Source organism: Anolis carolinensis, unplaced genomic scaffold, assembly GCF_035594765.1.
Source record: "Anolis carolinensis isolate JA03-04 unplaced genomic scaffold, rAnoCar3.1.pri scaffold_11, whole genome shotgun sequence".
NCBI classification, from domain to species: Eukaryota; Metazoa; Chordata; class Lepidosauria; order Squamata; family Dactyloidae; genus Anolis; species Anolis carolinensis.
This window is the reverse complement of record NW_026943822.1, coordinates 9,033,348-9,057,307: the sequence shown is the minus strand read 5'-3', so window position 1 is coordinate 9,057,307 and position 23,960 is coordinate 9,033,348. Positions and strand designations below refer to the sequence as shown.

Genomic DNA, 23,960 nt, shown 5'->3' with positions numbered 1-23,960 from the left:
TGAAAGTATGTGTTTCTAAAAATATTTTTTGTCTCTTATCAACCTAAATTATTGGGACTTTACACTTGTATAAGGCAAAGGGGGCTGGATCTACTTTGGTTTAAGCTGGCCCTCCCACTTAGGATTTGTAGCTCAGTGGATGCTTTCCATGAAGAAGTTCTAACTTGGAGTGTAGGGATGGTATGAATATTGGAACATGTTCCATCAGTAGCTGAAAAACAAAACAAAAGTCCCGTATGCTGAAAAAAATGATGAGGAACCTTGTGTGTGTTTTCAGATATCCTGTTTTCTGCAGTGAAATGTATTTCTTTTTCTGTGCAGAAGGAAGTCCCGAGCTACAGGTTGAAGAACTGTGATGTTTTTGAAGATGTTATTGCAAGAGAATTGCTTGACATACCCATTTGCTTGCTAAGAAAGGGTCCTTCCACCCTGCACTTTATCCGAGAATCTGATCCCAGATTGTCTGCTTTGAATTGGAATATATGAGTCCTTACTGCCAGGAGCCCCAGTGGCGAAGTGTGTTAAAGCACTGAGCTGCTGAACTTGCAGACTGAAAGGTCGCATATTCAAATCCCGGGAGCGGAGTAAGCACCCGCTGTCAGCTCCAGCTTCTGCCAACCTAGCAGTTCGAAAACATGCCAATGTGAGTAGATCAATAGGTACCGCTCCGGCGGAAAGGTAACGGTGCTCCATGCAGTCATGCCGGCCACATGACCTTGGAGGTGTCTACGGACAATGCTGGTTCTTCGGCTTAGACATGGAGATGAGCACCAACCCCCAGAGTCAGACATGACTGGACTTAACATCAGGGGAAACCTTTATCTTTACTTACTGCCAGATAACCTGGGTTGTTGTTGTTGTTGTTGTTGTTTACTCATTCAGTTGCTTCCAACTCTTCGTGACCTCATGGACCAGTCCACGCCAGAGCTCTCTGTCTGCTGTCACCATCCCCAGCTCCTTCAAGGTCAAGCCACTCCCTTCAAGGATACCGTCCATCCATCTTGCCCTTGGTGGGCCCTTCTTCCTTTTTCTTTCCATTATCTCCAGCATCATTCTCTTCTCCATACTTTCCTGTCTTCTCATTATGTGGCCAAAGTACTTCATCTTCCCTCCAGTGAGCAGCCAGGCATTATTTCCTGGAGGATGGACTGGTTGGATCTTCTTGAGGTCCAAGGCACTCTCAAGATTTTCCTCCAACACCACAGTTCAAAAGCATCTATCTTCCTTCGCTCAGCCTTCCTTATGGTCCAGCTCTTGCTTCCATAGGTTACTATGGGGAATACCATTGCTTTAACTATGCAGATCTTTTTGCCAGTGTGATGTCTCTACCCTTCACTATTTTATCAAGATCAGTCATTGCTCTCCTCCCAAGATAACCTGGGATAAACAGATAATCTGAGATCAGGACCTGGGATAAAGGGGCAGTGTGGAAGGACCCAAAGATTCATGTAAAAGGTTTCCCACTTAATGAACTGACCCTTTTCTCAGAGAGGAACCTTGCTGAGCTGGTCAGACAAGAACTCTAGGATTCATATTTACAATCATGGTGCCATTCTAGGCCCCCCGCCTCCAAAACTCACCTTAAAATTCATTCAGGCAATATTGAGGGATGCAGTTACACGGTGAGCAGGACACTCAAGTTTGAAGCATCACACATAACTATTGAATAGCAATCTATATACATAAATGAGTGATGGCATCATGGCGACCCACAAAACAACAAAACTACAGGCCCCCCAACCTCGAAATTAGACAACACAACCCATCATCCATGCCTCTAGGTTGATACAACAAAAAGAAAAGAAAAATAAAGTCCTAATTAGAAGGAGAGCAATAATTGTTTTTATCCAATTGCTGCCAGTTTAGAGGGCTATTCTCTACCCACTTGGTCTCTTAGCAACCAACTCAGCCAAGGGACAGCCAGGGTTCAGTTAGGGGACAGGCAGATTTAGGCCTCACTTGGGCTTCTTCCACAGATTATCTAATTTGCACTGGATTATATGGCAGTGTAGACTCAAGGCCCTTCCACTCAGCTATATAACCTATTTATAATCTTATATTATCTGCTTTACACTGGATTATCTTGACTCCACACTACCATATAATCCACTTCAGTGTGCATTTTATACAGCTGTGAAGAAGGGGCCCTCATATAATCCAGTTCTAAGCAGATAATATAAGATTATCAATATACAATATACAATTCCTCAATACTTTATTTCCCATACCACCATACTTCGCCACATCAATGCGTGGCCGGGCACAGCTAGTGTGATATGAAGTTGCAACTATGTCCTTACAACAGGACATGTTGTTTGCTGGAAGGAGAGGGACGGACATATCATCCTTTAGCTCCTTGCTTCCCAAAACCCCATCCCTCAATACAGCGACCTGGATTTTAAGGTGGGTTATGGGGATCGTTTGGGGAAATGGCGCATAACCACAACATTGCAGCTATGCATCCAAATGCAAGATGTCAGCCTTGTTGGGTTTTCTTATTTTCTTTGCAGTTGTGGCCGATGCTTAAGGTTTCATACTTCATGTCATCACCCTTCTAACACCACGACGGGCCATCACAGATGACATCTGGAAAAATCTATCTACACATTTGAACTGCCATGGAATCATGGGAGCTGTAGTTTTTCATAGTCTTTAGCCTTGTCTGCCAAATAATACAAGGGTCTCACGAAAATACAACTAACAATACACTGAAGAAATGAACTTATAGAAAGAATCGCAAAAGAGCATCAGGATAAATACATTCCATTGGAAGTAAGCATGTTAGACACCACTTTCACTGCCTTGATTCAATGGTAGGTAAAGGTTTCCCCTGACGTTAAGTCCAGTCATGTCTGACTCTGGGGGTCCATTTCTAAGCCGAAGAGCCGGCGTTGTCCGTAGACACCTTTAAGGTCATGACCACATGGAGCGCCGTTTCCTTCCCGCCGGAGCGGTACCTATTGATCTCACATTGGTATGTTTTCGAACTGCTAGGTTGGCAGGAGCTGGAGCTAACAGCGGGCGCTCCTGCTGCTCCTGGGGTTCGAACCTGGGACCTTTCGGTCTGCAAGTTCAGCAGCTCAGCGCTTTAACACACTGCGCTACCACCAGTGATTTGTATGATTTGTATTTTGGTGCGTCTCCAAAAGAGAAGGCTAAAGATCTTGCAAAGCTACAGGTCCCATGGCTCCATAGCAGTGAGCCGCAACATTTAAAGCCATGTCATAGTGATAGAAGTTAGAGAGCAAGAAAGTATTTCCTTTATAATTTTTATAATATTTATATTGCTGACAAAAATATATATATTTAAAATCATGTCAAAACAGCATTCATTCTACAATGTAGATGCACCCTAAGTATAAATACACTGGAGAGGGACCCTAGTAATGTTAGAAAGGTGAAGTATGGCACCTTAAACTTTGACCACAACTACAGGGTGTGTGTTATTCGAATAAGAAAGCTAGATCTAGATCCTAGATCTCAGACATGACCCAAAATGTTCAACAAGTTAAACATGAGCCAACAATGTGATGCAGCAGCTAAAAATGCCAATGGGATTCTGGCCTGCATCATTAGGAGTCTAGTGCCTAGATCCAGGGAAGTCATGCTACCCCTCTATTCTGCCTTGGTCAGACCACACCTGGAATACTGTGTCCAATTTTGGGCACCACAATTGAAGGGAGATGTTTACAAGCTGGAATTTGTCCAGAGGAGGGCAACTAAAATGATCAAGGAGAACAAACCCTATGAGGAGTGGTTTAAAGAACTAGGCATGTTTAGCCTGCAGAAGAGAAGGCTGAGAGGAGACATGATAGCCATGTACAAATATGTGAGGGGAAGTCATAGGGAGGAGGGAGCACGCTTGTTTTCTTCTGCCCTGGAGACTAGGACACAAGGGAACAAGGGCTTCAAACTACAGGAAAGGAGTTTCCACCTGAACATCAGGAAGAACTTCCTCACTGTGAAAGCTGTTTGGCAGTGGAACTCTCTGCCCTGGAGTGTGGTTGAGGCTCCTTCTTTGGAGGCTTTTAAGCAGAGGCTGGATGGCCATCTGTCGGAGGTTCTTTGAATGCGATTTCCTGCTTCTTGGCAGGGGGTTGGACTGGATGGCCCATGAGGTCTCTACTATTCTATAATTATATGATTCTAAAATGCTACCCATGCCTCTCAGAGAGCATGGCATACAATGTTGGTTTGCAAAGGTTTGCAAAAAGGAAATGAGAGATGGCACAGGCCTCAAATGAGAGATGGCACATGACCCATGGCTTGTACTTTCTGAACCCCTGGGATAGAACTACTTATTCCATGGTTCCACCGTGAACATGCCTCTCCTCCCTTAGTTCAAACGGCACCTGAAACCACAGGGATTCTTCTCCGCTCTTGGCTGGTGTGCCCTGCCTCCGTGCCAAACACCCGTCACGCGGGTGTTAGTGCAGTCGGAAGGCATCGCAGGTGCTGAGTAAAGGTGCAGAAGGAGGCAGCCGTGCTAACAGATTAAGGCCGAACGTGGTGGGATGGGTCTCAGCTTGAGAGCCCTGCTGTCACCACATTCCCAACTGAAGCCATTGTCTTCCCTGAGCAAGAGATTACAAAGAAGGGACATCTTCCCTCTCTAGTCAAACCAGGAACGAATGTGGACCTAGGCCAGGTCTATATTGTAGCATTAATGCAGTTTAGCACCTCTTTGGACCTCTTTCCATGTGTTGCCGAAAGCGGATGGGGGTTCATCCTCTTAGCATAGCGTGTAGTCCTGTTGCGTTTAAAAAGAAATAATTATTTCATGTTCTAAATCCCATCACACACTCCTATTTTCTCCCAAAATGATCCACGATCTGTTACATCACACAAGTGAGGGAAAAATCAGGAAAAACTTCAAAATTGCGGAACTCCGAAACCTCACGTTACTGGGATTGCGATGTGGTGATATCTTACAATTGCGGTGTTCCTAATGATCAAATTAATTGAAAAAAAAATATCGTGCCAGGCTCATGCAGCAGGATTTGGGAAAGCAGTGGAGCATCAATGCTCAGTAGAAGACCACTCATAGGAACGCCCATTCCTCCATGTCACTGAAATTATTCAACATGGGTGAATCTGACAGGTCCCATCCCACATGTAAGTAAGAGATTTCTCCTATTTCCATGTGCATCAGGAGCTTAGAAGATGATTTCTCCCTGGTTCTAGTTCCCCATTATTTCTTCTTACTTCTGATACAGTTCACCAACAAAATACCATGGACAACTGGTGGAAATCAGTTTGCCTAAACAATGAAGACCAAAATCCACTGCTAGTGGTGATATGAAAATAATCAAACAAACTTAATGTATATCCAAAAAACAGGACTGTCTCCATCATATATAAGTAGAAATCAGCAGTTCTTCTCTTGAAGTATAAGGACAAGTTTTTCATGTGAGTAAATGTCCTGTTCTTTATTATATGAGTAGGCTCCAGTTTCCATATAACTTGACTCAAACCTGCAACCGGTTTCAACTCACAGGAGTCTTCGTCAGGCGGTTGGGTCTACAAATAATACACATCATAAATGTATATTTACAAACCAGCAATTTGTAAAGAAAGTTTACAAAAAAGATTAGAACAAAGTATATTCAGGCACTCTACTTACTTAAATAAACAGAAAAGGTTCAACTTTTAAGATGAGAAGTTCACTATCAGTTTTCTGGGTAGGTGGATCCTAAGGGGAAAACAGTTTGCATCATATGATGGGTTCCATGGTATTTCGTATGAGGATTGTTTTCATTTCAGGGGGAAATGAATGAAGTCCTATATGTGATTCCTATGATCAAGTCCTATATGCATTGACGCTAAGGAATATTGCATAGGAGGCTCCAGGCCTTCTCAAGCCACATACAACTCACAGGACCCTGATCAGGACCAATTTTGATAGACTCAAGGCTGACATTTACAACAACCAACCTTTCTGTTTTGTTTCTCAATTCTATTCCTTCCAGGGGGGCAGTTGCATCAAAAGAAATGCAGAGATGTCTTTTCAGGTTCTCACTCTTGCAGCGTATGAGCTAGGACTTGCACGCTTCTTGTCTCAGCAAGCATCCAGGATGCTGGGAGGAGAAAGGGCCCTTTTTAGCCTACCAGAAATGGTGCACTGGGAGATTTTATCTCCATCTCACCACCATCACTAGCAGAAGCTGACCACTGAGTTGCTCTGTAGGGCTAAAGAGGACTTAACTAGGTCCTCCAGAACAATTCTATGATCTTCAAACTTCTTTGCGTACAAGTGAAACTGTGTAATAAGTTGGCCTACTGTACTAATGCCTTCACCTTGTGCTCTCGTCTTCTTAAGATGGATATACACTGCCATACAATCCATTGTCATATAATCCAGTTCAATGTGCTTAATCTGCATTTAGCAACTGGATTTTATTTATTTATTAGCGACATTTATATCCCGCCCTTCTCACCCTGAAGGGGACTCAGGGCAGCTTACAAATTATATATACATACAACATGTTATATTGTTAGTATAGCACAATATAAGCACTATATAAGCATCATATATTATTATATTGTACTATATGACTATATTGCAATATTATTAGTAATATTACATTTAATATAAATATACAATTATAATAGTGTATTATTATTATTATTATTATTATTATTATTATTATTATTATTATTACGGGAGAGTTTCACTTTTCCAAGCTAAACGGGCCGGCAGAAGCTTGGATAAGCAAATATCTTGGATAATAAGGAGGAATTAAGGAAAAGCACATTAAACATCAAATTAGGTTATGATTTTACAAATTACTGAAGCCCCGGTGGCGAAGTGCGTTAAAGCACTGAGCTGGAGACCGAAAGATCCCAGGTTCAAACCCCGGGAGCGGCATGAGCGGCCGCTGTTAGCTCCAGCTTCTGCCAACCTAGCAGTTTGAAAACATGCCAATGTGAGTAGATCAATAGGTACCGCTCCTGCGGAAAGGTAACGGCACTCCATGCAGTCATGCCGGCCACATGACCTTAACGTCAGGGGAAACCTCTACCTTTACCTTTACAAATTAAGCACCAAAACATCATGTTATACAACAAATTTGACAGAAAAAGTAGTTCAATGTGCAGGAATGTTATGTTGTAATTACTGTATTTACGAATTTAGCACCAAAATATCATGATATATTGAAAACATTGACTACAAAAATGGCTTGATTAATCCAGAAGCTTGGATAAGCGAGGCTTGGTTAAGTGAAATACAATACTGTATTGTATTACATTATTATTATCAATATTTAATGTATATACAATATATTATAATATTAGTATAGTACCCTGTTTTCCCGAAAATAAGACATCCCCGGAAAATAAGACCTAATAGAGGTTTTGCTGAATTGCTAAATATAAGGCCTCCCCTGAAAGTAAGACCTAGCAAAGTTTTTGTTTGGAAGCATGCCTGCTGAACAGAACACCAGAGTATGTGGGATTGGTAAATGGACATACCACAGAGTGTTGTACATGGAAATAATGGTAATAACAAGAAATTCTTGATAGGATTGACAGTTTGTCTGGTTATTCTGGATTGTGATGACAACTACTGTACGGTATATAATGTTCATTTTATGTTCAACAATCAATGTGAATTCTTCTACATGGAAAAATAAGACATCCCCTGAAAATAAGACCTAGCGCATCTTTGGGAGCAAAAATTAATATAAGACACTGTCTTATTTTCGGGGAAACACGGTATAATATGAGTATTATATATTATTATATTGATTATATGTCATTGTAGATGGGGCCTTAGAGACATATGATTGAGCACCGAAGTAAGTGGTCAAAAACACACCATGATTTCTTGATATCTTCTAGGGTTAGGATCCAGAATCTCCCGTAGATACCAAATTCAGTGGATACTTGAGTCTCATTACATGCAGTGTGATAAGACAAATGGTGTGTGTCGCTTATACAAAATGGCATGATCGAGGTTTGCTTTGAGAATACACGGATATGGATTTTCTTGGGATCCAGCTTGGCTTGGTTCATGTTCCCGCTTTGCAACAGCATGGAGAGCCGGGAGCAAAAGGAAGGGGTGGCTTGCACATCTGTTTTGCTCACATCCCTCTGCTCCACACACACACTCTCACACACATGCATTGTACACATACTAGCCTTGTCCAAGTTTATATGCAACACCTGGCTTTGGAAATTTAGCCTTATATGGAAACGTGCAAGTGGAGACGTTTGGGTCAGAGCCGAAAACGAAGAACTTCTTGTCCTGAGGAAACAGCTCCTTCTACTGACTATGATATGCATTTCCCCTGCTCTGAGGCTTCAGGAGAGCACTTCCAAACTCATCAGTTACTCTCTTGGTTTAATCTTTGGGCTCTGGATAGAGAGTACTGCTTGAAATGCTGGCATAACGTTGGTTGCCATTCAGAGTTTAGAATGCAATCTAGATAGGCCAAGAGTGGGACTTGGTATGTTGTAGCTATGCAGTAGGCCTCAGATTCAATCCCAGGCTTCTTGAAAAAAAGGTCTTGTCTGAAACATTGAGAGTCACTACCAATGAAAACAAAATCTATGGATGTTTAAAACCCATTATATACTGTGTCAGAGTCAATTGATGTCCTTTATAGTAAAAGCATAGTTTGCTTTTTTGGAATAATTTCAAGTAGTAGTTAGAGAAATCCATAGATGGAGAATCCATGGATACAGAGGGATACAGAGTGTATATATACACTTAAGCTAAGTAAAAGTTAATCTAGATCTGTGGATACAGAATCCATGGATAAGGAGGGTCAACTATATATCTGAAGTTATACTAAGTAAAAGTTGAGCTAGATCTGTGGATACAAAATCCATGAATACAGAGGGTTAACTGCATATGTCAAGTTACACTAAGTAAATGTTGATACAGATCTGTGGATCCTGAATCCATGGATATGGGGTATTAGCTGTATGTCTAAAGTTACGCTAAGTAAAACTTGATATAGACATGTAGATAGACAATCCATGAATACAGAGGGCTAACTGTATGTGTCAAGTTACACTAGGTTAAAGTTGATATAGATCTGTGGATATAGAATCCATGGATATGGAGGATTAGCTATTCATCTGAAGTTACACTAAATAAAAGTTGATATAGATCTGTGGATACAGAATCCATGAATACACAGGGCTAACTGTATGTGTCAAGTTATACTAGATTAAAGTTGATATAGAGCTGTGGATATAGAATCCATGGATAACGAGGGACTCAGGGCGGATCACATTATATACATATAGGGCAAACATTCAATGCCCATATACACATAGAACCGAGACAGAGACAGACAGAAGCAATTTAACCATCTCCTGAGGGGATGTTCGATTCTGGCCACAGGGGGGAGCAACTGCTTCATCATCCACTGTGACGGCACTTCCTCATTCCAGCGTCGTAAATTAGTTAAATTTGCCTCCCCACTTTATAAGTGGTACCTTATTTCCTACTTGATAGATGCAACTATCTTGCGGGTTGCTAGGTCAGCAATGAGCAGGGGCAATTTTTTTTTAATTGATGGGTGCTCACCTCGTCACGGGCTGGCCTCGAACTCATGACCTCATGGTCAGAGTGATTTATTGCAGCAGGCTGCTCACCAGCCTGCGCCACAGCCCAGTTATACTAAGTAAACATTGATATAGATCTGTGGATATAGAATCCAAAGATACAAGGGGATAGCTGTGTATATGGTTACACTATGTAAGAGGTGGTATGGGATCCCTATAGGATCCCAGTGCATGTTCCTACGTATGAGATATGGCGCAGATCATTTTCCTCTCTGCCCATGTGCAAATAGGAGGCCTAGATTTCCACTGCAAGGAGCATGTGGAAGGGCAACCAGAGAAGTGAAGAGGGACAAAATCCCTGCAGGACTCTCATCTTCCTCACCTGTTGCTGTCTTCTCTCCTTTTCCCTCCCAGTGGCATCCGGGTGCAGAATCATGAAGTGCAACTCTGAGTTCCTGGCAGCCACGTCATCGGGGCCCCACCACCTGGGCATTGAGGAGGCCTCCGAGTTCTGCACCGCCCTCCGGGCTTACGCCCATTGCACCCACCACACAGCCCGCACCTGCCGGGGGGACTTGTTCTACCACTCCGCCGTGCACGGCATCGACGACCTCATGGCCCAGCACAACTGCTCCAAGGAGGGGCCCACTTCCCCGCCCCGGGTCCGACCCCCACCCCGCGCCGACAGCCAGGAGCGTTCCGACAGCCCCGAGATCTGCCATTACGAGAGGAGCTTCCACAAACATTCCCCGCCTCCCAACTACACCCATTGTGGGCTCTTTGGTGACCCCCACCTCAGGACTTTTTTGGACAGTTTCCAGACGTGTAAAGTCCCAGGGGCTTGGCCGCTTATAGACAATAGCTACCTAAATGTCCAAGTCACAAACACACCCGTCCGGCCCGGTTCCATGGCCACAGCCACCAGCAAGGTAAATGCTGAGAACAAATTGGTCATTTTTGCCCACTCTCTACCTTCAAATATTGCAAATTGTGCCATGTTCGGGTGAAAAAAAAAGCAAAATGGCATTCTCGCTCAGATGTCTTCAGTAGAAAGACAAAAAACCCCCCTCAAATTCCCAACTGCAGTAATGAATACATAATCTAGACTAGAAAAATGCACATGGGAAGCCTTGTTTTGGGTGCCAAAAACAACTCATTCTGTGTGGAAAATTCACACAGTCTTTTGGTGAAGGAAATGGGTTTCTTGTGCAAATAGAAAGCAGAATTTTCTGCAAAGAATTTTCACCCCATAAATAATACATTCTATATTGGAAACATTTTCTGCTCCTAAAATCCATGAATTTTGAATGAATCCAAAAATAGAATAATCTGCAAAAAATGCACAGTTTCCAATGACTTTCTTGTAGCAAGGTTGAAAACTGTGCTATTATTAGTTCTTCTCCAAGACATTGAAGTTCCTAGTCCGCCCGACTTACTCATTGAGTGGTTTACTTCAAGAATGCTGCCCTCTGGTGGGCATTCTCTCCTCAATTTATTTTCTTTTTCTTATTTATTTACTATCTTTTCCCTATATGGAGACCCAAGGCAACTCACATAATTAAAAAGCAATATACAGTACAATCCTTAAATCCACAGAGGATATGGAAAGTAGCAAGTCCTGTTGAAATAAAGGAATTCTGGTCCAAGGATACCAAATTGTCATGCTGGAGAACCTAGAAAATGTCTATTTTGTCAGACATAGACAAATAGATATGGGTCTGTACTATAATTGTATATATGCAGCAGCTACTGTGTGTTATTATTGACACAAAGACATAGTATGACACAGAAAATGAGATCTATATGTTGGATTTCGTATGCTGTGTCATACTATGTCTTTGTGTCAATAATAATAATAATAATAATAATAATAATAATAATAATAATAATAATAATAATAATAATAATAATAATAGCAGAAACCCCAAGAGTAGTTACTGCATATATACAATTACAGTAGAGTCTCACTTATCCAACATAAACAGGCCGGCAGAATGTTGGATACGCGAAAATGTTGACTAATAAGGAGGGATTAAGGAAAAGTCTATTAAACATCAAATTACATTATGATTTTACAAATTAAGAATCAAAACGTCATGTTTTACAACAAATTGTTAGAAAAAGCAGTTCAATACACAGTAACATTATGTAGTAAATACTGGATTTACGATTTTAGCACCAAAACATTGCAATGCATTGAAAAATTGACTACAAAAACATTGACTACTAAAAGGCAGATGGCGTTGGATAATACAGAATGTTGGATAAGCGGAACTTGGATTAGTGAGACTCTACTGTATAGTACAGACCCATGTCTGTGGTTTCTGCTATTGTTATTATTATTATTTTATTATGACACAGCAAACAAGATAGATATGCTGGATTTCGTATGATAAAATGACAAGTCGAACACTTCCCAAGTGTCTAGGACTGTATGATGTATTTTCAGATGATGCGTGCAGATCCCAGTAGGGTGGCCTTTTGCAGTTGACAGATCGTAATTTTGTCAATGTCTATTGTTTCCAAATGCCAGCTGAGATCTTTTGGCACGGCACCCAGTGTGCCGATCACCACCGGGACCACGTGCACTGGTTTCTGCCAGAGTCTTTGAAGTTCAATCTTGAGGTCCTGATAGCGGCTGAGTTTATTATTATTATTATTATTATTATTATTATTATTATTATTATTATTATTATTATTATTATTATTTAAAAGACTGGGTGGCCATCTGTTGGGGGTGCTTTGATTGTGCTTTTTCTGCATGGCAGAATGGGGTTGGACTGGATAGTCCCTGGGGTCTGAAAAAGTTTGAGAAGCCCTGCTCTAAATGCCCCACTAGAAAGTCCTAAGTACTACAGCGAAGGGTAGAGACCAAGTGTGAGATGGGTATGCTTAGAATTTGGCATCCTTGTCCCTCTGAGTAACTGTGTCCTCTTTCATCTCATCTTTCCCCACAATTTCCTTTTTATACAGCTCACCATCATCTTCAAGAGCTTCCAGGAATGTGTGGAACAGAAAGTCTACCAGGCGGAGATGGACGAACTCCCTGCTGCCTTCGCTGATGGATCCAAAAATGGTGGCGACAAGCACGGGGCCAACAGCTTGAAGATTACAGAGAAAGTCTCTGGCCAGCACATAGAGATCCAGGCCAAGTACATTGGCACCACCATTGTGGTGAGGCAGGTGGGACGCTATCTGACCTTCGCTGTGCGGATGCCTGAGGAGGTGGTGGAAGCGGTGGAAGACGGAGACAACCAGGGTCTTTACCTCTGTCTCCGAGGCTGTCCAGTCAACCAGCAGATAGATTTCCAAGCCTTCCATTCCACCACCCAGACCACGGAAAACTGGGCTCGCCGAAAGGGCCCCAGCGTTCCCTCTTTGCCGGAGGCTTTCACCTACGAGTCGGCCATGGCCAAGTGCCGAGAGAAGCTCCCAGTGGAGGACTTGTATTTCCAGTCCTGCGTCTTCGACCTTCTGACGACGGGCGACGTCAACTTCACCCTTGCGGCTTACTACGCTTTTGAAGACGTCAAAATGCTCCACTCCAGTAAGGACAAGTTACATTTGTATGAAAGGACACAAGCGTTGGAGCCGGGCAACATGGCCACCTCAGAACGTTTTACGTCTCCTCTTCTGTTGCTTTTCTTGGTGGTTTTGACATGGTTGAGCCAGTGTCCAGCCCTGTCACAGTAGACCTTTGAAGTCTGCAAGACCAAGGGACCAGTGAATGAAACAGTTGTGTTAGATTAAGACAAAGGCTGAGGCTTGCACACTGGAGTTTTATTGACCTCTTCTCTCCCAACATGAATGGCGTTTGGACCTTCAGGAACACCAATGTTCTTTCATGACTGTTGAAGCTTCTCTACTAAATTAGGGTCCCAAAGTAGCCCCCTTTTCCAGTCCCCTTCATCCTGTTGCTCTCACTCCCAGCGCCTCCTTTCGTTGTGATATGAGTGGTTTGTGGTGATTGTGACATTTGCATTTGTGTAAAGTCAGATCTTCGTGGAGGCCTGGCACCAGAGAAAAAATGGCTGGAGTTCAACTGATGTTGAAGAAGGGAAGGAGGGAACGAGGACCCATTGAAAAGGGTCAGATGCACAATAGAAAGAACTTTGGCACCTTTGTGGTTGTTGGTCCATCAGATGTACCTTCTTCTGCCAGGGAGTGCCAATTACTCCCTGAGAAATCAGATCACACATTATTTCCCCGTTACTTTGGGGCACTTGGTATTGAGTGTGCAAACAACTGCTGATGTACACCTATGCTCTATCTTCTCACTTGTGCTATTGTTTCGGGTTATAAAACTGAAGCTGGAAGCTTTCTCTTGCGTTAAGGCTATAGTTGGGCAAAGGTTCGCCCAGAGTCCATGAGAGACTCCCCAAAGTCTTTGTGGTTCTTGACTCCTCCAGACTCCCTCAACTGTTTCTCTCTCTCTCTCTCTCTCTCTCTCTCACTCACTCACACACACACACACACACACACACAATGGTTGAATTGTTTTTCCTCAAGGTATAACACTATAAATATTCTGTTCCCCTCTATGTCTCAAGAAAAAAATGACATTTTCAAAACCAGGCATCGTCTCACTTATCCAAGCTAAATGGGCCGGCAGAAGCTTGGATAAGCGAGTATCTTGGATAATAAGGAGGGATTAAGGAAAAGACTATTAAACATCAAATTAGGTTATGATTTTACAAATGAAGCACCAAAACATCATGTTCTACAACAAATTTGACAGAAAAAGTAGTTCAATACGCAGGAATGTTATGTTGCAATTACTGTATTTACGAATTTAGCACCAAAATATCACGATATATTGAAAACATTGACTACAAAAATGGCTTGGATAATCCAGAACCTTGGATAAGTGAGACTCTACTGTATTATTTTGAGGCTTTGGCAGTTGCCTTTGTGTCCCACCCCTCTGCTTTATGGATTTCTGAAGCATATATTTCATTTCTAAAGCTCCTCTCCCATTCCCTGGCCTTAAACTAGTTCTTTCAAATTGATAAACCCTCCTAAACAACAGCAGTAGCGCTTGCCAGCAGGTAGCTCACAATACATCATAAAAGTGCCAATCCTAAGATTCTCGGTGATCAAATGTTTGCAGTCACAATGGTCTCAAACTACTACAATGGTGTATCTAAAAACACTCTTTTGGCGCGTGCAGTTTGCTCAAACCGTTGTCCTGTTATGTATAAGCAAGTATGCCAACTTGAGCATTTTCGATAAAAGATATGCAACCTATATAGTCAAAATATAGTGTGTTATTATCTATGGTTTCAAGTATTTACTGGGTGGTTTTCGATGGAACATATGCCCAGCAGATCTGGAGGTCATACTATATGTGTTTATGGAGAGAGAATATATCTGGGTCTAACCGGTTGGCGCAGCGGGTTAAACCACTGAGCTGCTGAACTTGCTGACTGAAAGGTCGGTGGTTCGAATCTGGGCAGTGGAGTGAGCTCCTGCTGTTAGCCCCAGCTTCTGGCAACCTAGCAGATCGAAAACATGCAAATGTAAGTAGATCAATAGGTACCACTCCGGCAGGAAGGTAACGGCGTTCCATGCAGTCATACCAGCCACACGACCTTGGAGGTGTCTACGGACAACACCAGCTCTTCAGTTTAGGAATGGAGATGAGCACCAACCCCCAGAGTCAGACATGGCTAGACTTAATGACAGGGGAAAACTTAACTTTTATCATCTATCCATTCATCCATCTATCTATCTATCTTCTATTATCTACCCTTATCTATCATCCATCTGTCTATCTTCTATTATCTATCACCTATTTTTATGTTTCTATAATCTATCATCTCCAATTATCTATCACATGCTATCTAATCTAATCTAGAGCTGGCTGAACTGCTGACCTGAAGTTTGAGTTGCTAACCTGAAGGTTGCCAGTTCGAATTTGGGAATCAGGGTGAGCTCCTCTAGCTTGCAGGGACATGAGAGAAGCCTCCCAACTAACACATCTGGGCATTCCCTGGGTAACGTCTCTGTAGACAGCCAATTCTCTCACACCAGAAGCGACTTGCAGTATGTTCTCAAGTGGCTTCTGGCACTTATCTAATCTATCATCTCTTTTATCTATCTATATCTATCATCTATCAATCTGGAGGCGCAGTGGGTTAAACACTTGTGCTGGCAGGGCTGCTGACTTGAAGGTTGGGTTGCTGACCTGAAGGTTCCCAGTTCGAATCCAGGGAAAGCATGGATGAGCTCCCTCTGTCAGCTCCAGCTCCCCAAGCGGGGACATGAGAGAAGCCTCCCATAAGGATGGTAACAACATCAAGCATACGGGCGTTCCCTGGGCAACGTCCTTGCAGACGCCCAATTCTCTCACACCAAAGCAACTTACAGTTTCTCAAGTCGCTCCAGATATGGAAAAAATCTACCTATCACCTTCTATCTATCTACCATCTGTCTTATCTATCACTCTCATCTATATCTATGTGTCTGCCCCTTGGGCAAGTCCTACTCATACAGCCTTACCACAAAGTAGCAACAAAATGCCGCCGAGTAAATGTTTCCAGATAGACTTGAAAGCACAGCCATAACAAAACGAGGGTTTCACATTCTCCCTTATCCTCTCAAATTGCTCTCTCCACAATTCTCCCACCCATTCCAATGTTTCTTGTCTTCATCTAATTAAGAATGCACTTTACTTTCCCCCCCTCAATTATATTTAGGACTGGTTGGTTTGTTTCAGTCAGGCTTTGCCAAGTTCTGGCTTGGTGAGCAATGCTAAGTCAACGAGGATTGGAAGCAAAACTGGAGGGGAAGCATTCGCCAAACTCACATCCCTCCCCCCCTTTCTGACTTCTTTTGTGCATGTAGGATTTATGTGGGGTGTTGATGTACATACTGTAAATTATTTATTGATGAAAATGCAAATAAAACTTTTTTTTCCTTCCCAACACGTGTAGCTGGATGTGTATTTTGGGTTTGGAAAGGAAACCCGGCAGAGAGGCTCCTGTGCCTTGTAATTTTGGAAGCAAAAGAACGGGACATTTGTTCTGTTTAAAGGACAATAAAGACTGAGGATTTCCAGTACAGCTGTTCCAGCAATGCATGCTGAAGGGTAGAATCAGGCTGGATCTACACTGCCATCTAGTCAAGATTATCCAAATTGATAATCTACATCACTATTTCTCAACCTGTAGATCGGGACCCCTGTGGGGGTTGTCAGGGGGTGTCATGGGGTTGCCGAAGACCACTAGAAAACATATTTCTGATGGTCTTAGTTTGGTCCAGACCCATCATTGTTTGAGTCCACAGTGCACTCTGGATGTAGGTGAACTCCAACTCCAAAACTCAAAGGTCAATGTCCAACAAACCCTTCCAGTATTTTCTGTTGGTCATGGGAGTTCTGTGTGCCAAATTTGATTCAATTCCATTGTTGGTGAAGTTCAGAATGATCTTTGATTGTCAATTAATTATAACTCCCAGCAACTACAACTCGCAAATGACAAAATCAATCCCTTCCAACTCCGCCAGTATTCAAATTTGGGCATATTGGGTATTTGTGCCAAATTTGAACCAGTAAATGACAAATACATCCTGCATATCAGATATTTACATTATGATTCATAACAGTAGCAACATTGCAATTATGAAGGGGCCGGGCTGTGGCGCAGGCTGGTGAGCAGCCTGCTGCAATAAATCACTCTGACCATGAGGTCATGAGTTCAAGGCCAGCCCGTGGGATGGTGAGCACCCGTCAACTAAAAAATAAAAAATAGCCCCTGCTCATTGCTGACCTAGCAACCCGAAATATAGTTGCTTCTATCAAGTAGGAAACAAGGTACCACTTACAAAGTGGGGAGGCAAATTTAACTAATTTACAATGTTGGAATGAGGAAGTGCCGTCAGTGGATGATGAAGCAGCTGCTCCCCCCTGTGGCCAGAATCGAACACCCCCTCAGGAGAAGGTTAAATTGCCTCTGCGTCTGTCTCTATCTCAGTTCTATGTGTATATGGGCATTGAATGTTTGCCCTATATGTATATAATGTATATAATGTGACATCCTGAGTCCCCTTCGGGGTGAGAAGGGCAGAATATAAATACTATAAATAAATATATAAATAAATAAAAAACATTTTATGGTTGGGGGTCACCACAATATGAGGAACTGTAAGGGGTTGCGGCATTAGGAAGGATGAGAATAACTGATCTACATTATTTGCTTTGAACTGGATTATATGAGTCTACACTGCCATATAATCCAGTTCAAAGCAGATAATGTGGATTTTATATGGCAATGGAGATCCAGCCTCCGTCTCTTTTCAGATTATGGAATTACAGTATTGTGATTCCACTTTGATTGGAAAACCACATTTAAAAAGTTGGTATCAATGGCTGCACTTCAGTCTGGAAGGAGATCTCAAATGGAGTCTGTGTTAGGACATTTGTTTTTCAACATTTTTACCAACGATTTGCCCTGCAATGACCTAAAACAGCACGTAAATCAACATGTCAACTAACATCTCAAAATAAAACAAATGACCCGAAAGGCACGAGAGGTTTGAGAAAACATCCAACTCACATTTTAATATAGAAGAATCCAAAGTAAACCTGTAAGAAAAAACCTTTTAATACATACGCTATAAAGAACTTATTTACATCAGAAATCACTCGGACACTAGCAAAGCTTTGACACAAATATAAATTAATATGAATGACTGTTTTTGTTTTGTTTGTTTCGGCGATGGGACTGGCTTGTTTGTTTGTTTGTTTCCCCCCAATAAGTCTGTGGTTTTCATGAGCAAATGTTCTCCCAAGCTCCAGACATTAGGTGGGGGAATAAATGGTAGAGGACAGGACTGCTTTGCGGAGGAAAACTGGGGGGCCGCACATTGTTTTTTACTCCCAAATCTATGGAGACTCCATCTCAACTGGTCAGCTGTCCCCGACTTTTGGCTCATTGCAAACAGTGTGTGTTTAGTCTGCTCTTGGCAAAAAAGCAGAAACGGAAGGGTCAGCTTACCCCGAGACATTTAAGTAATCGGAAAGAGAAGGAAAGCCAAAAGAAGTTACTTTGGAAACAAGTCAGGGCTTCCTTCTACCTTCTTGCCTCCTCCTTCTCCTCTAGTGATATGGACTTCCTATTGCTATTTATTTTCTCTCCCAAGGTTGGTCTGAAAATAATGGTACAGAAACATATAGATTGACCTTTTTCCCTCACTTGTCTTTCCCTCTCTGTATAAAAGTACAAAACCTAATAAATACTCCCCTACCCTTTGGGTAACATGCCATATTTTGGGAGGAGAAAAGCCACAGGTTAAATTCATCCTTCCCAAAGAGTTTTTCTCCAAAACACCCCTCTCTCTTGTTTTGAACACAACTCGGAAACCTCCTTCTTCCATTTGGGGCAAAGTTCCTTCCCCGTAATACTTTTTTAAGGACTGTTTTAAATGTAATTTTTTTAAAAAACAAAAAAAACCCCTTTTTTGTGTCTATCCTCTTGCGAACGGCAACATTATGGCACGGGAATACAAAATTCACCATCGTAGTGACATTTCGTGACTCAGAATGGCAGGAGAAATGTGCCAATGAACTCATTCCTTACAAAGTGCAGAGTCTCTCTCTCTCTCTGTCCCTGCCTTCACAGTATTACGTTCAGGACAATGTGTAAGAAATTGACAAAAGAAAAACACCCAACAACAACCGCCCTATGTGAAAATGAAAGGACCTTGAGAGTGTGTTTTCTACCAACATAGTTCAGTGAAATGTGGTGAAATATGGTTCCTGGAATGTGCAAGCCTATGCGTCAACCCTGAAACCCTTTCCAAATGCCAAGGGCAAAACACTCAAAAGTTTGCACGCCTTCTTCTCTGCAGGTCAATCCAACACTTAAGCCTTTTGGAAGCGGCCTTATCAAATGGTCCAAGCTTCTGCCCACTGGGCATACAGTGCATAAGTATGTGTTGGATTTGGAGCAGGGATTGTATCTCATTTCACAGGAAAATCTCAACAAATTTAGAGCTTCTCCTCCCAAGCCAACCTATCGGCCTTAATCCATAGCCGGTCGTTGACAGAACACTTTGGAACAGCTTAGTGAGTTTCCTCTTTGGATGTTTATCAAAACCAGGGACTTAAGTTCCAAAGAGGAGATTCCGGACTCCCCAGTAATGGGCAGAGGTGATCCTTTGGAGTTGCTACTTTTGAAAAAGTTAATGGAGTAGCTATTGCTCCAAGGATTCACCAAATTCACAACTTTGGCTTTGGTGTGTCACCATGCAAAATGGCATGTCCATCTGCTGCTCACATTGTCCCTTTGAGAGGCAAAGAAGTGCTTTCCGTATCCCAACACAAAGCGCAAGGGCGGGAGTCCTGTGATTTGCACAAACACAAGGCGTCGGGAGTCTTCCAGGCTCCAAACTTCATTCCATTCCTTGAAGAGCATTTATTTCCCTGTGCAAAAAAGTCAGTGCGATCCTCGACAGGAATTTCCCTGTGCAAATTTTTTTTAAAAAATGTCTGTACCAAACGCAATGCTCTTTTCAAGAGTCTGGAGGAAGAAACGCAAGGGCACAAGAACCACTGGCAGGAAATGTCGATGATGTCCCATTGAGGTACATCACTGGTGCCCAGTCCTTCATGTATTATATGGAAGAATAAAGAGGTGAAGAAGGCGTGGGGGTGTCCTTTTTGGCATGTCCAGGCAGATCCCCAAAATTCATAAGGTCTGTCAATCTCCATGACACTTATTCCTGTACTTGGTTCCTCTGAGAAATTGTAATGAAGGAGATGAGAGAAAAATGCAGGAAGGAATGGGTTTGGGGAGTGTAGTCAGGGAGTGTCCACATGTCTCTTTTTTTTCCTTTTGGGAGGCATCACAAACCAAAAGAGAAGTCCTAGCAACAAAAAGTCTCTGAAGCTGACAGTGAGGTCTTTCAAGGCAGCTGCGTCTCCTTCCTGCTCTGCCTTTCCTTCCACTTCTTTTGCTTCAAATCTCTTTCAGGGAGCCTCTTGATGCCCTTTCTGTCTCCAGTTGCACTTTCAATCTTGACAGACTCTCTCAACTTTCTGTTTTCCGCTCCATCTGTGTCCTCGGAAGTCACCCGTCCAAGTCAGATGAAATGTTCACGGGAGTCCAAGTCAGCCTTCTCAACATTCAAAAACAAAAACCGGCACTGGGGGGCCTTTCCTTCTCAGTGGGCCCCAGGGGCAGGCCAAGAAGCCAATGCCCAACATTTGGCCAGTGTGGGATGAAATCCAGATGCCCCAACCACGTCCAGCTCCAGTGTTGCTCCTCTTCAGGAACACAGAGTCAAGAACAGCACATTCATAGTCTCTGGTCCTGGGCATGATGAACCAGTGGGCACTGCTGCTTGCCACAGAACAAGTGAGCTCAGAGGTGGTTCTCCCTCTGGTAACATCTCATCTCCGGGTTCTTATGTCTTCCGGCTGCTCCAGTTATATTCAGCATTGCTCTTCTGATCTACAGACCTATCCAGGGGGGACCGGTGCTCGATGGGAGACTTGGCATCATGTGGGGATTTCTGTGAAGGCGGGGAGCGAGGATCGGAGAGCTGGGGGCGAGGAGCAGAGAACATCTTATAATCACTGGACTTCTCCGGGTGGAAAGAGCGGTAGTGGTCTGAAGGCCCCTGGCCATGGTAGCCAATGGGAGGTCGGTGGTCAGACATCCGCCTGAACTCTTGCTGGTGATAATTCTGAGAACGGAACTCTTCGGTTCTTCGCCGCTTGGAATCATGGTGGTGCCTGGACGGGACAAGAGACAACCGTAGAGAGGTATCAGAAGAGGGCACTCAGCAACATGGCCCACTTTGAGGTCTTAGGAATCACATTCCTGTAAATTAGGGTTCTAGATGTTGTTGGACTGAACCTGTAGGAGTCCTGGTTAGCAACATCTGCCCTAAAAAAGGTGGCTGGCACTTTTATAACCAATATTATGCATGATCTAAGCCTCAGCAACAACATTTGGGACAATATCCATTTTGACCCACCATTCCATTCAGCCTCATTTGACACAATGGCCAACAGGGTTCCGAGAGCTGTAGTCCTAAAAAGTAACTTCCCTCCATTGGATTAAAGATTGGATTAAATTGGAGAAAATTAAAATACTAAATTTGGAAGGGCACAAACTAAGAAGAGGATGGCATGGGTACCTCTGGTATGAGAAAGCCAAAATTGAAAAACAATTTGGCAACCATTTTGTTAGATCTATGTTATTAAGAAGCTGGGAAAAATATAAAAGTTATTTCCATACCAAAACCCCTCTTGGCTATCCTCAATGGAAGCAGACCATAGAAGGTTATTAGGTTGGATGAAATGGCCGACATATAAAAAAATCCTAATTATTGCATCAAATAGGCAAGAGTTTCCACAATTAAAAGAATGGAATGTAATACAAGCAATAAATAAAAATGTGTCAATATCTTCAAATTAAAGAAGCTTATAAATAGGACAAAATAAGGGCTTTGACCAAGTACAGGGATTCTGGGATAAGTTTATCTGGATAGACAAGAAAAATATATCTATACTATACAACAAATTATTAAATTGGGAAACAGAAACTGAGGTAGTCACAAACTCGATGATCCAAGGGGCAAAAAACGTAGGAAGATCGATTCAGTTACACGAGTAGAAATCAATCCGGAGGAAGAAAATCATAAATATATATATATATTTTCTATAGATATGAAGGAAAATTGGCTAAAACTGATACACAGGTGGTATTTAATGCCAAAAAAACTAGGGTTGATGTACAAAAATGCCAATAATAAGTGTTGGAGGTGTAAAGCACAAACTGGCTCCTGCCTACACATGTGGTGGAGCTGTAGTAAATTAGAGAAATATTGGACAATGATTCTAGAGGAAAGTAACAATATTTAAAAAAAAAATTTGTGAAAAACCCAGAACATCTCCCACTAGGGTTATATGGCCCGCTTGATTTAATTGATACTAATACGGATAAACTTTTTACCTTTTTTATCACCGCAGCTAGACTGGTGATTGCAAAATATTGGAAATCGGAAATAGAACCAACAAAAGATCTATGGATTGACAAGCTGATTGAAATAAAGGATATGGACCATTTAACCTTTTTGATTAAAAGAAGCATTGACGGAGTGTTGAAGACTACAGATTGGTCTACTTTTGAGGATTACTTAAAGAAGACAATACAAATAATGGATCACATGAGAATGAAGCACAAAGAACGGAAGTCAACCCCCGCTCAATGTACTTCCCTACCCCCCACCCCCAAACCCCATACTCATTCCAACTTAGAACCCCCCCCCCACCCCTCCCTGCCCTTCACTTTCCCTGACCCTACTTGTCCCCCCTCCAACACAGTGTTTGTTTGTTTGTTGGTCTGTTTGTAAGAAACGTCTCAATAAATTATTAAAGCTAAAAAGTAACTTCCCTAAGCTCTTGGAGGAGAGAGGGGACACAAGCCCTGTTGAATGCTGAATCCCGAGTACAACGGAAGTGAATGCTCACCGGTCATAGTAGTCGCGGTGGCCTCGGTGGTCCCGGTCACTGTTGTACTGCTCATAGGGCCGCTTGCGAGAGGGGTTGTTTGGCCGGTAGCTCCCTGAGCTGCGGTGAGGTTCCCCGCGTGGGCGGCGGTCTCCATAGTGGTGCTCCTTGTACCAGTGTTGGTCGTATGGGTGGTGCCGTTCTCCAACCCATCCTTGGTTGGCGTTGCCGCCGTAGCTGAACTTGCGGTCCCGCTGCCAGTCGCTTCGGTCTGCAGGAAAGAAAAGGGAAACTCTTAGGGAGAGCCCAGACCTTTGGGAGCAACTTGATTGGATTTATAGACTTATACATGAGCCAAAAAAAGGAAGTTACTTGGCTTTGCTGTCTCAAGTTGTGCCAGCTCCTGTTTGGTCCCTTACCTGAATTACTGAATTGCCTTTTATTCGGATGGTTGTAGTTGTCGCGCTGGTGCCCATGCATCTGGGAAGGATGGGGCAGCGGATGGTGGACCTTTGGAGGAGGAGGAGGAGGAGTGGTGTGGGGCAAGGGAGACATCACGGAATCCCAACTGGACCCAGAGGGCTCCGGGCGAAACATCTTCTTGCCTCCGGTGGCCTCTTCTTTCTTCTGCTGTTCCAGCTGAGAGCAAAAGGAGGCATTGGTGACAAACCCAACAGTGACAGTGACCTGGCCAAAAAAGGTTTCTGGGCCCTGACCAAACCACCTGAACTACAGTTGGTGGTGTTTCTATCTTTTTCTTTCCTTGAGACTGTAAAACCAGTCTAATCTGAACTTGAGTAGAACTTTCAAAGAGGATACAGTTAAGTCCCTGGGATAGTTCTTTAACATTGGAACTAAAGAATACACCCTCCAAGTACTGCCTTAATCAGTTTATCAACTGATAAACAGACTGCTCGTCTGTCTATCTATCTATTCATCTGTCTGTGGCAATTCTGAGTTCTAATCTAACCTTTGGGACTAT

General features: G+C 42.8%; 2 protein-coding genes across 8 annotated transcripts in view; one reads left to right on the top strand and one right to left on the bottom strand.

Moving 5' to 3' along the window:
- The window catches only part of rgma (repulsive guidance molecule BMP co-receptor a), a 57,446-nt gene extending 41,001 nt beyond the window's left edge, over window positions 1–16,445 (top strand). For all 3 annotated transcript variants that reach the window (XM_062963239.1, XM_008119446.3, XM_062963238.1), the window contains 2 exons: window positions 9,934–10,448; window positions 12,493–16,445. In XM_062963239.1, coding sequence (XP_062819309.1) covers window positions 9,954–10,448; window positions 12,493–13,212 — 1,215 coding nt within the window. In that variant the 5' untranslated portion in view covers window positions 9,934–9,953 and the 3' untranslated portion in view covers window positions 13,213–16,445. The remainder of the gene's footprint in view (window positions 1–9,933; window positions 10,449–12,492) is intronic.
- Window positions 16,446–18,052: 1,607 nt separating this feature from the next.
- chd2 (chromodomain helicase DNA binding protein 2) overlaps window positions 18,053–23,960 on the bottom strand; it is a 95,400-nt gene continuing 89,492 nt past the window's right edge. For all 5 annotated transcript variants that reach the window (XM_062963234.1, XM_062963236.1, XM_062963237.1 and 2 more), the window contains 3 exons: window positions 23,398–23,617; window positions 23,000–23,249; window positions 18,053–21,256 (listed from right to left, as the gene is read on the bottom strand). In XM_062963234.1, coding sequence (XP_062819304.1) covers window positions 20,926–21,256; window positions 23,000–23,249; window positions 23,398–23,617 — 801 coding nt within the window. In that variant the 3' untranslated portion in view covers window positions 18,053–20,925. The remainder of the gene's footprint in view (window positions 21,257–22,999; window positions 23,250–23,397; window positions 23,618–23,960) is intronic.